At 40.4% G+C, this 12,340-nt stretch overlaps 1 protein-coding gene across 6 annotated transcripts in view; it reads left to right on the forward strand.

Moving 5' to 3' along the window:
* BICD2 (BICD cargo adaptor 2) overlaps positions 1 to 12,340 on the forward strand; it is a 55,092-nt gene that overhangs the window by 35,291 nt on the left and 7,461 nt on the right. For 2 of the 6 annotated variants that reach the window (XM_068201413.1, XM_068201414.1), the window contains exons 4-7: positions 551 to 1,003; positions 1,995 to 3,014; positions 4,095 to 4,246; positions 10,175 to 10,385. In XM_068201413.1, coding sequence (XP_068057514.1) covers positions 551 to 1,003; positions 1,995 to 3,014; positions 4,095 to 4,246; positions 10,175 to 10,385 — 1,836 coding nt within the window. Of the gene's footprint in view, positions 1 to 550; positions 1,004 to 1,994; positions 3,015 to 4,094; positions 4,247 to 10,174; positions 11,359 to 12,340 lie in introns of those variants that run through there. The other 4 variants (XM_068201416.1, XM_068201417.1, XM_068201412.1 and 1 more) reach the window with 2 other exon arrangements.

Genomic DNA, 12,340 nt, shown 5'->3' on the forward strand with positions numbered 1-12,340 from the left:
TCAAGTATGGAATCTGAATTGTAGCCCTTTCAAGATGTGCTGAAATGATGATGAGAGAAATGCTAAAGCATTTTATTTTGAATGTATAAAAGCAGAGCTTGATCACAGTTTTAACCCAGTGGTGTATTCAAATGGCAGTGAAGCAGGTACAAAGTGTACCTTTGTCATGCCAGTTTTGGAAAAGTGAAGCTTAATTTTGTGGGAAGGCTGGCCAAGGAATTTTTTAATCAAACAAATGTTGCATGCAGAGCTAGAAAAGACTGTTTTGGGATGCTTCTGTATCAGACACACTGTATTTCCCACCTGTCCCAACTGAGCTGGAATAGATGAGCTCATTTGACAGTTTGCTTAGTGAATTTATTCTGTAGTCTCTGTGAAGGTAAATTACATAAGCCATGTTTACAGTCACAGTGCTAATGCTAGACTCCAGAAATGAAAAAAATATTCTATTTCTACAATATTTAAGTGACATTCAAAAGCAAAATGGCTTGGTGCCTTGCAGGCAGATATTTTCATTAGAGATTTTCCACCTCCATTTGTATATCTCCAGGTGGAGTTTGAAGGCTTGAAACATGAAATCAAAAGGCTGGAAGAGGAAACAGAGTTTCTCAATAGCCAACTGGAAGATGCCATCCGGCTGAAGGAGATCTCTGAGCGCCAACTTGAGGAGGCCTTGGAAACGCTGAAGACAGAGCGGGAGCAGAAGAACAACCTTCGGAAGGAGCTGTCTCACTACATGAACATCAATGATTCCATGTACAACAGCCACTTAAACATATCTTTGGATGGGCTGAAGTTCAGCGATGAAGCCACAGAGCCCAATAATGATGAAATCATGAATGGATTTGAACAAAACTGCCTCAGCAAATTCAGCAATGGCAAAAACAGTACTTCAACGCCCAAGAAAAATGAAAGCTTCCCTCCAGCCCCAAGTCTGGTTTCAGATCTTCTGAGTGAATTAAACATTTCTGAAATCCAGAAGCTGAAACAGCAGCTTCTGCAGGTAAATGGGTCTCCTAAAGAGCTGTGCACTTCCAAATAGCTCCTAAAGTTTGTTTGGGATGTAATTTCAGTCTTTTCAGTATCTCATGTGGTACTGTTTATACTGTGTTCTTAAAGGCTTCAATTGGTTTGGAATTTGAGGATGTTAAATGTTTGTCAGTGAAAAAACACAGCTTTTTTTTTCCTTTTTTTTTTTTTTTTTTATTAATGCAATGGAGTTGTCAGTTGTGCCCTTTCCTTGGTGGAAAGTTCTAACGCATCTCCTGTGTAATACTTGCTGTGTCTACTTCATTACGTCACTACCAAGAACAATAGTAGTTTGTTTCCAAATTGAAAGTTACTCCAATCACCTTCATCAAAAGAAGTTTTGTACTCATATTTTCTGTAATTAGGTCAAAGAGCATGAAGTCTTAATCAGCACCAAGCATTTCTGTGCTATGCTTGTGAAATTAGGAGGTTGGAGAGTTTAGAACAAGGTGCACATTTCTGTTTCCTACTAATATTTTGTCAGGCATGTTTTAAATTATCTTCCTTAAGTAAAAGCCCTTAAGCAAAAAACCGTCAGAATTTTTAAAAATGAGAAATTTAAAAGGAGAAAGTTGAAAAAGTTTTGGTATTTCTGAGTCTTTCATGAAGTTCCAAGCTTTCACCATAGAGTAAGTTTGTGTTTTCTAGAATTTACTTGATAATTTAGAAGATAGCAATAAACTTTAGCTTGTCATTAGCTGAAAGGAAGTTTTCACAATGAGACCATCACCTAGGGAATAAATTTATAAAAATGTACATTTTGAAGAGGAGATAAGAAAGAATTGGCAATGAACACTGTAACTTGAGATAATTTTAGAATACATTGTGGAGCCTTTCCCATAATGTGCAAGTGATTGGATTTCTGTAACCATATGGACCATTGGCTAAGTTGCTGTCTCTTATAGTTAAAACCATTTAAGTGATTCAGTTCCCTTAACACAGATGTCTGTGTTCCTGCATTTCAGATGGAAAGAGAAAAGGTTAACTTGTTAACAACACTGCAGGAATCTCAAAAGCAGCTGGAAAATACACGAGGGGCCCTTTCAGAGCAGCATGAGAAAATTGGCAGGCTCACTGAAAATCTGAACGCCATGAAGAAGCTCCAGGCCAGTAAGGAGCGTCAGTCTGCCCTTGATAACGAGAAGGACCGAGATAGCCATGAAGATGGAGACTATTATGAAGTTGACATCAATGGGCCAGAGATCCTGGAATGCAAGTACAAAGTGGCTGTGGCAGAAATTGCTGACCTGAAGGAAGAGCTCAAAAATTTGAAGGCAAAATACAAAGAATGTGAGTCTAAGTATGAGGAAGAGAAGAGTAGATATGAGACTGAGAGCCAAGCTCTCACTGAAAAGATCACCTCACTGGAAAAGTCCAGTAGGCATGATAGAGAACAGATCACCAGGCTGGAGAAGGAGCTGAAGAAAGTCAGTGATGTCGCTGGAGAAACACAGGGCAGCCTCAGCGTGGCCCAAGATGAGCTGGTCACCTTCAGTGAAGAGCTGGCCAATTTGTACCACCATGTCTGCATGTGCAACAATGAAACTCCAAACAGAGTGATGCTGGACTACTACAAGGAAGGCAAAGGTGGACGCAGTAGTCCAGAGGCCAAGGGAAGAAGGTCTCCCATTCTTCTTTCTAAAGGGCTATTAACTATTGAACTGGGAAAGGCAGAGAATGGAAGTGGTGACAGCAGCCCATCCCCAGTGTCATCTCTGCCATCCCCTGTGTCAGATCCTCGGAAGGAACCAATGAACGTTTACAACTTGATTGCTATAATTCGGGATCAGATCAAACACCTGCAGGCTGCTGTGGACAGAACAACCGAGCTGTCCAGGCAGCGCGTTGCTACTCAAGAGCTTGGGCCAGTGGTGGACAAAGACAAGGAAGCTCTTATGGAAGAAATCCTGAAGTTGAAGTCCTTGCTGAGTACCAAGAGGGAACAGATAGCAACTCTGAGAACTGTGCTGAAAGCCAACAAACAGGTAACCAGGTCTTAGAGGTTTGAAGGTTACAGTGTCAGGCACCTAGGTCATAAGCGCAAGAGAATTTTTCTTTGAGTTCATTCTGCCATTCCCACAGTTCTGTAGGGCTTTCCTTGCTGGCATTTGGCTAGTCTGAGGCTGAAGCTGGCTGTTCCATTAGAGGCACCCAGCTGTCCCATGTAGAGACGAGCACTGGGGCTGTAACTGACTTCGGCTTCTCACATACTCCTGAGAATTTATGAAGGTTAAGGTAGCCTCAGTCTACTGTCTGTCTGAATTAGATCAGGTTATATTTAATGTAGGACACCTAAAATGAAGAGGTAATCTTATTTTCTACTTGAAAGAATTCTAGTAGTTACCCTTAAAAGAGTTATGAAATTTAAGTATTGCTCTCTCTCAAACTGCAAAATAAAAGAGCCTTCTAAGATGAGAATGTGATATAAGAATGTGGTCAAATTAACAGAAGTGAAAGGTAAAATTAGTATTTGGGGATTGGACATTCAACAACATTAGCAGTGCAGTAGGTGAAAATAACTGCCATTGAAAGCCCACATGACATGCTTCATCTTCTTCTCTATGGTTAAATTTAAATTGTCTTAAAAATGAAGTAGTTTAGTCTACTAAACTACTAGTGGTATTGCTTAAGAATGAAATAAACACATTAAGTTTTCTTTTGCACATTTTAATAAAAGTGTCCCAAATGTAAGATGGGTAAAATGCTGTAAGAGAGAAATGTGCTAGTGATTGACAAATGCCTTTAAGTATTGAGATACTAAGTAGATTGTTTTGTTCCTTTGTGTTGCTAGTAGATAGGTTTCACTACATCTGTATTCTGTAACTTCCTTGATGCAGCTGCATGGTTAATGGGGGTTAATGGGAGTAAGAGATGGCTATGTCTGTTCCCAGTGTTCAGAAATGAAATTTTATTTTATCTGTACAAGATAAGTTGACTACAAGTTTAACATTCCAGTACAAAGTAAATGTTTCATTATGTGAACAGTGATTAAATATCTTTTAGCCAGCCATTTGATGAAGAGTTTCATTAAATGTTATGTTTCTGTTCTCCCTGGTAACCAACAGACTGCAGAAGTAGCCCTTGCCAACTTAAAAAGCAAGTATGAGAATGAGAAAGCCATGGTTACAGAGACCATGATGAAGCTGCGAAATGAGCTGAAGGCTTTGAAGGAAGATGCTGCCACCTTCTCTTCCCTGAGAGCTATGTTTGCTACAAGGTAACAAATATAATGAACTCTGCAAAATTTAATTCCTTGCTTGTGTGGGGAAGAGTTGAACATCCTTCCCATCCACCATGCAGAGAGTGAAGCAGTCGATGCTTTTTCCCAAGATCATTGCTCGCAGTCTGTGTGTGTGTCTGTGATAAGCTCCTGTTGATGAGGAACATGCGTGGATATAGTGGGCGGCTACAAAATATAAAGCTGTTGTGGCAGTATTTATTCAATACTGGGAGATTACCTGCTATCCCTGGTTTTTGAAGCCATTATGTCTGAGAAGGAGTGACATTTAACAATGCAAATTGAGCATTTATTGTGCACTGAAGATGGGACTCTGCTTTACCTTGATGATCTAGGAAAAGGTAAAGATGTTGCAAACATCCTGGTATTCTTAGGCTGTCCATCCTGCAGTTGGCATCTGTCGTTTCATTGACCCGTGTCAGCTGAGTTGATTGCTTTGTCTTTAGAACTTGCTTCTGCTTATTAATTGTGTTTTGTGGTGTTAACAAACATATAAAATCCTGCTGACACATAGAATCACTGAATCATCAAGTTTGGGAGAGATCTTTGAGAACATCAAGTCCAACTGTCAACCCAGCACTGCCACTTAACCTCTAAACCACATCACCCAGCACTGGGTCCAGATGCTTTTTGAACACCCCCAGGGAGGATGACTCCACCACCTTCCTGGGCAGCCTATTCCAATGCCTGACCACCTGAACAGTGAAAACATTTTTAAAATACCTACTCTGAATCTCCCTTGTCTCAGCTCAAGGCCATTTCCTGTGACCCTCTCACTGCAGGCACGACAGAAGAAATTGGCCCCACCCCACTACCACCTTTCAGGCAGTGGTAGAGAGCAATGAGATCCCCCGAGCCTCCTCTTGACAAGACTAAATAAACCCAGCTCCCTCAGCTGTTCCTCATTAATGTTCAGAAAAGCAAGACACAGAAGATGTGACTGAGCATTCCAGAAAGGGATTACCAGATGGGAATAACAGCATTTACCTCCTATTCCTGGTGCTAGATCTAGAGGTGATGAATGGCAGGTAGAGGAAAAAAAAAGATCTAGGCTGCCAGCATCCCTGTGAAAGCAAGAGAATGTCCAGGCAGGACAAAGGCACTTCACTATCCAATGGGCATGCTACAAAACCCCATAAATGATATTGTGCACACACTCACATTTACAGCACTGAGGTGCCTGCTCTAGACTCTGTGTCTGAGAACTAAAGTGTAATGCTGCATGTGTTGAGATTCAACCTTGATGAAGGTGCCTCTTGTAGATAGTCCCTGAACCTGGGTTGTAACAGTCTTCTTCCAGGGAGTTGTTGAAGTAAATATGTCGACACCACCTTCCCATGTTCCTGGTGCTCTGCTTGAGCACTGCTGCTAAGGAGAGTGAACCACAGGATGCATTCCTGTGAAATAATAATGGTGCAGAGAGCTCCTCACAGTACACTGTGCCAGCTCTTGTTTGGCAGTTTGTCTGCCCTTTTGGTTTTAATCAAAGTTGAAAGTGAGTTACTTTAAAATACAGGAGATTACTGCAGCAGCAATTATTTGTCTCCTTGGTTTAGATTGACAAGTCCTGGTTATGTTTGACAATTCATAGAAAGTGTCGGTGCTTGTATGTTGTAAAAAGCAAAGCACATGCACAGCTTGGGTGGTGTGGGGTGGGGAGAGCTGAAGAGCTTGGAATTAGAGCCTGGGGTAAGGAAAAGTTGGGGGGAAGGTGTTAAAAATCTGCCTTTAGTATTCATTTCTAATATAAAGGTTGAGTTAGAAACAGCAGGTGGCTGATCTCTTACAGCTAAATGCAGTGAGTGCTCATTTAATCTCATTTTAACTGTGTCTCTGCTAATACATTTCCCAGTTTTTAATATAGCTGAGAAGTTGTGATTTTAATACTGCATGTTTGAATTTCCTTAGTGGGTTGACAATTTTATCTCTCAAGGTAGAAGTAGTTGTTGCTTCTCTCCAGTGCCTCCTTCAGTCACTGTTGAGTCACCTGTCTTGTTTCCTTGGAAGTTGTCACATGGTCCTCACTGATTTCAGGGAAGAGGGGAAAAATATGGATATGCATTTGGTTACATCACCTTTTTTTTTTTTTTTTTTTTTTTTTTTTTTTTTTTTTTTTTTTTTTTTTCTGGAACAGAGCTTGATTCACTAATGAATTTACCTGTAAATGGTATTAAAACTATTACATACTGACCCTTACTTAAATTAGTCTGTAGAACTAAGGCCAAACCAATGTTTGTGGAAAGCAGCGGTATGCAGCTTTGGAAAATGCCAAGATGCCAAGTTAGGTTTTTCAATGGTTTGGCTTCAGAGAGTTTTAGAAGATTTAGTTTTTATTTCTCATCATTATATTTAACACTCAGGATGTTTATTTTCTCAGTGTAGATATTTGTATATAGCTGGTGTTGTTTTTAAAAATCTAGTTGATGTTTCCTTAAGCTCCTTTTTTTGTTGCTGTTAATTACCAGTACTAAGAAAATGGGCAGCATCAAAGCCTTGTGTTCACTATCTACTTAAAGCTGTAAATGTGGGAAAGTACAACAGGCTGATACTAATTTCACATTCTTCCGAAAAGCATGAAAGCTAAATGATCTTCTTTCAAAGGTGTTTTTAAAAGAAAGACATCTTCTATTCTAATTTTACTGAATATATAGCTGGGAAGTAGCCTAGCACATGACAAATGGAATGGTAAAAGGGAAGGAGCCTTTATTGTTCTTTCAAAGCAGTAAAAATACACAGAGCACAAAGATATGCTGCCATAGCTGCTGCTGCCAACTAAAGCAGGTCCAGAACCTGTGTTGTCCTAGATGGTTAGGGAGGCAACATTGCTGGGTTTTGGTTCGGGGTTTTTTGAGAAAATTAAATTGAGAGTCAGTGAACAGCATGAAGGAAGAAAGTGATGCAGATCCAGTCCACCTCTGCGTGCAACATCTACAGCCACTTCTAGGAAACTTTTTGCCCCTTCATTCCAGGAAATGATTGCTGTGCTTTCTTCTGTGTGATGTTCCTTGACCCAGGACAGCCATGGTTGCGCCAGGACAAGGTTTGATTTTGAGGCTATATGATTCCTTTTGGATTAAAGAATCAGGAAAGCAGGTTCAGGATGCAGGATGGTTTGTAGGCAGAGTAGTTAACACTCCTGCCTCTCTCCAGCTGTCTCTTCTATAGGAGAAAACAGTTGCTCAGGTACAGTTACAAACTTCAGCTGAACATACTACTGAAAACACTTCCCTTTTTGTGGGGAAGAAAGGAAAAACTCCCTGAATAGAGTTCTATGGAAAACAAAAAATCCAAACAACCAATTTAGGTATTTGAAATAGTTTATACCTTGTAATTTCTAGGGACGATCAGTTGATGTTGTAAACTTCTGTGCTAACAGGAAGCTCTGTGAGATAATGACTTGCTAAAATAATATTTTGCAGTCAAAATCCTGGCTTTAATTACAGCTTTGCTCACATGGGAAAGACTTCACTGCTTTCTAGGCTAGATGCCAGGCCTAGAAAGCCTAGTCAGCCATTGGCTTTGGCGCAACTGGCTGTACTTGGTCAAGAGGCAGGAGTGATACCAGAACATAAGTAAGATGGTGTGGGAAGTCCCTGCTCTGCTTTACTACAATGGTTTTGTTTTCTCTTCCTTATCTATTTTTGTTCCAAATGGGATGGAGGTGAAGAGATCTGCCCCCCTTGCTTTAGCTGTCCTGGATTAACACTTCTCTGCTGCATGACAAATCAAGACAGCAGCAATCTTGACGCCGTTTCACTGAGCTGCAGGTTTTGGGGCTACATTAACTTTGTGTTCTGTACAAAAACATGAATATGTTTTGATTCACAAGAAAGAAGCTGGAAGAGGGTGGGGGGGAACCTCCGCATATTTTTTACGTGTCCCAAATCTTTTGGGACAATAATACTGAGCATGAAACAAGGGGAACAATGTCACATCATATTTTGCTGAAACAATCACATTTCATTTCTCAAGGAATAGGTAATGCTCTTCTGGACATCCCCCTGGTATGCAGTAGTGGAGCTTGGAAGGAATCAGGTTTGAGGTGTGCACAGAAAGAAAGCTGAAAGGTCACTTCTAATATAACCAGACCTTGCTTTTCACCTCAGATGTCATGAGTGTGTTTGACAGCTAGGGTGAAGCCCCAGTCTCTCTGACCTCCCAGAAATCTTTAGCCTGTGTCTTGCTCCCACCCCCAGGGGCAGAAAACACCTCTCTGACACTCAGGAGCAGCAGGGCACAGGGTCAGTAGGATGCTGGGAGCTGTTCAGTTTTGTGACCACGCCTTCCTTCTGTAGCTGGTGACACCTTCCCTCAGAAGGGAGGACTCTTACACTTTCAAGATTATTTTAGTCTTTTCAGACTTCCCAGGGCTGTTTCAATCTCACTTCATCTCTGCAGCTGAAATGGGTCAATGGGACAAGATCTGGCCCAGAGTCTGGCTTCCACTCCCTGAAGTGCAGCAGTTGTTGTAGGTCCATCTGACCACACTGAGAAGGGCAGGTGTTGGTGTTCCAACAAGTTTAAGGTTCCTGGGTTTGTTTTTTTTTTAAAGAAAGACCCCTCACATACTGGTTTCTCCTGGGCTGCACAGTGTGGGAGAGGCTGTGAGGAACTCCAGAGCAGGATGCCCAGAGATGCAAGGGGACAGATTCCTGTGCATGTGGGGGCCCCAAACTCACCCAAACTTCCTGGTCTGTAAAGCTGCAGTGCAGTTATAGTTCATGCAGTTTTATATTTCTATTACTGAGTTACAGAGAGTTTAACATCTCTGTGTATTCAAATATAAAAATCTGGATTTTCTTTTTCCTATTTCTATTCTCAGGCAAATATAATTAGGGATGTAAGCCTAATCCTGCTATTTAAAGTCAGGGAGACTAGAATTTGAGGCTTGATAGCATAAGCACAGCTGATGAATCTGCATATCAATGTGGTTTTGTTTTGTGGTGGGTTTTTTCCAGTCTGTTTTATATTACCTAATGATAAATGTCCCTTTAAGTCAGGAGCTTTTCCATTTCAAAATTCAAAGGAGCTTCTCTGCTGATATTTCTGCTTTTGTGAAGAAGTTGTATTTTGCAGATGGTAAATTCCAGCTGGTACCTACAAATACTTACTTCTCTATCCATATGCATAAATGTTGTCTCTATATGCACCTACATGTGGACTTTAATTTTTTAAGTTAAAAAATTGTGACAATTGTGACTCAGTGACAATGACTGTAGATGAACAGCTTGAGGCATTCATATAGCTTTACCACAGCCTTCCCACTAACACAGTTCCTTTAATTGTTTTAAAATTGATTTTGATGGTGAGGACAATTAAATAAAGGCCACTTGCTATTGAGAAGACAGACACTACTTATAGCATAATCAGAGTAGGTTAAAGTAGAATTCTGAAGGATGCTTGTTTGTAAGAGTGCTGTTTGGTCACCACTGAAGATTTGTTACTTGGGCTTTGTGTAAAGTAATGAATGGCACAGTTCAGGTGGCCATTTCACAACACTCCTGTTGCTGCCCCTCAGACCCTTCCCAGCCTGAAGCTTCAAACCACTCTGTAAGCACAGACAAAAGTAGTATGACTATATGGCCTCTACTTGCTATGAGAGGACATCTCACTGACATTTAGACATGAGTACAGTTACATCAGGCTCCACACTTCCTCTCTCCAAGGAGGCTGTTAATTATACACCATCTTGAAAGGCACAAACATGAAGTGCTGAGTGTGGGAGTCTAAGAACCCCAGTGAGAAGTAGTTGTGGTTTTCTACAATTTTAGTTAAGTTCCTGTTTAAGAGTGTGTATATAAGCAGCTGCAAAGCTATCACTGAGGTATAGGCTGGACACAAGGGTTTATATTGGAAAGTGTTTATAATGGAACCAGGATTGCTAAAGATTGATGTATTTCATTGCAGATGCGATGAATATGTCACACAGCTGGATGAAATGCAGCGGCAACTTGCAGCAGCCGAGGATGAGAAGAAGACTCTGAACTCCTTGCTTCGGATGGCTATCCAACAGAAACTGGCCTTGACCCAGCGCCTGGAACATTTGGAACTGGACCACGAGCAGTCCAAAAGGGTGCGCACAAAGTCTGCCTCCAAAGCCAAGGGCAGTAACCCCAGTGTAAGTCCCATTCGGTCCTGTGGAGACAGGTCTGAAGGATCTGTCCTGAACAACCAGGTGTTTTGTAGTGAGAAATACAAAATCTATTGTGACTAGGACACATGTCTAGAAAAGCCATATTCTGCATCTTATTTTATGCGGTCAGCATAAATCCCCACTATCTAATGTCATAATGAGTTGACTCGTACTAGTATGTTGTTGAACCAGGTAATACAGATGTATTACAGTGGTCCTAACTGTAATGAATGCATAAGTATGGGGATACAATTAACAAGTTAATAGTGGAAAGCAATTAGCTTTTTCCACAATTAACATGTCTGGCATTTGCTGTTTATGGTAAGTGTTAAGAGTACGCCTGATAGAGTATGTATCTGGTGTTACTTACTGTAGCTTGTATAGCACAAATGTGATCCTTTCTCCAGGGTTGCAGCATACTTCAGTAAATGCTTTCATAGGTAGAAACAAATGGAAAACCTTCTTTGTTACTGTGGCTTAAGTGGTGAAAAACAGAGGTTAAAATTAGAGCTATGTCTTGGAAATTCAGAGCATTTGGAAACTGCAGTCAAACTTAATTTGCCTGTTGTAGCAGATGCTAAATACTCACTGTTGTATCACCACTAACCAAAGTCCTAAAGCTTTTATAGGCTATAAAAGCTAGAACAAAACTTGGTACATTATTTACACTCTCTGTCACTCTCTTCAAAGGGATAATCAGAAGAAACCTGCACGTTTATATTAAAAATATGCAATATTAACTCCATCTGATACAAAATTTAAAATGTTAAGAATTGGGATTCTACCTGGTAGACACTTTAAGAAGTTATGTCCTGAAAGGTTCTGTGTGGTCTTATGTTGCTCCTTGCAAACATAACACTTTGGAAAGAATCCATCTGAGATATCCTTTACAGGAAAGTAGCCACACAATATGTATGTGTAGAATTAATGTGAGTATGGTCTAGCATTGTTGGTCACAGTCTTTCTCGGCTCTCAATATTAACCTAAATAGGTAGCATTTCAGAGCTCTGATCATTTTATAAGTACATGGAAGATACTGCATTCCATATACAAGCCATATGTTTCACAGGGCTCTACATTAGAGGCACAAGAAATTGACCTAGATCATTCTGCTAATAATGATTTATGAAGTAGCTTAGTGCACATACTAATCTTTAAAAATAAATAAACCTTTTTCTGATATTGAACTTTTAAGGGGCCTTTCTACCCACTTAATTACAATAAGTTTGATAGTATAGAAGTGTACTTTCTAATTGGTGCCTACATAAGAGAAAAAGATTGAAAATGTTGCTTCTAAATTTGTGGAAAATTTGTGGAGCACGGAAAGGCACAGTTCTTTGTTTAACCCAGAGTTTGAAGTGCCTAGCCTCAGACTTTATTTTAATGCAAAGCCCTATTCATTTTGTACTCTTTCAAATACTTTTGTATGCCTGTAGTGTTACTAAAAGAAATGTGAGCCTGTGCTGGTGAGTTCTCGATAGCCATTCTGTGCTGTGGTTGTGCTCCCTGCCTGTCCCTGTCGATGCTCACAGCTTGCTCCATGCGCTGCCTATGTGCACACAGGAGATATCCCAGTGCTAACAGAAGCTAATAAGAGCATGGCTGGTTTTCCCATTGCGGGGGAAAACATGGGAAATCTTGGCTTCCCAGATGTTTTTAGGCATGTTGGGGGGGAAGTCTAAATTAATACAGTGAGATTTTAAACAAATAGAACTTTGCTACAAAGCTGGGAACCATGGAAATGCTACAGCCCAGAGCCAGAATTTCATTTCTTGATCTTGAGAGGAATCAAAAAACCTCAAGTGATTCAATTCTAATACATTCCTAAAACATGACTGCTTGGCGTTTAAACAAATTTCAGTTCTGGTTTTAGAAACTAGACCCTGTGTGTCTGTTACTACTTCTTTTAGAAAATACTGAATTGTCCTGAATTTGAGCTT

Source organism: Anomalospiza imberbis, chromosome 11 (genome assembly GCF_031753505.1).
Source record: "Anomalospiza imberbis isolate Cuckoo-Finch-1a 21T00152 chromosome 11, ASM3175350v1, whole genome shotgun sequence".
NCBI lineage: Eukaryota > Metazoa > Chordata > Aves > Passeriformes > Viduidae > Anomalospiza > Anomalospiza imberbis.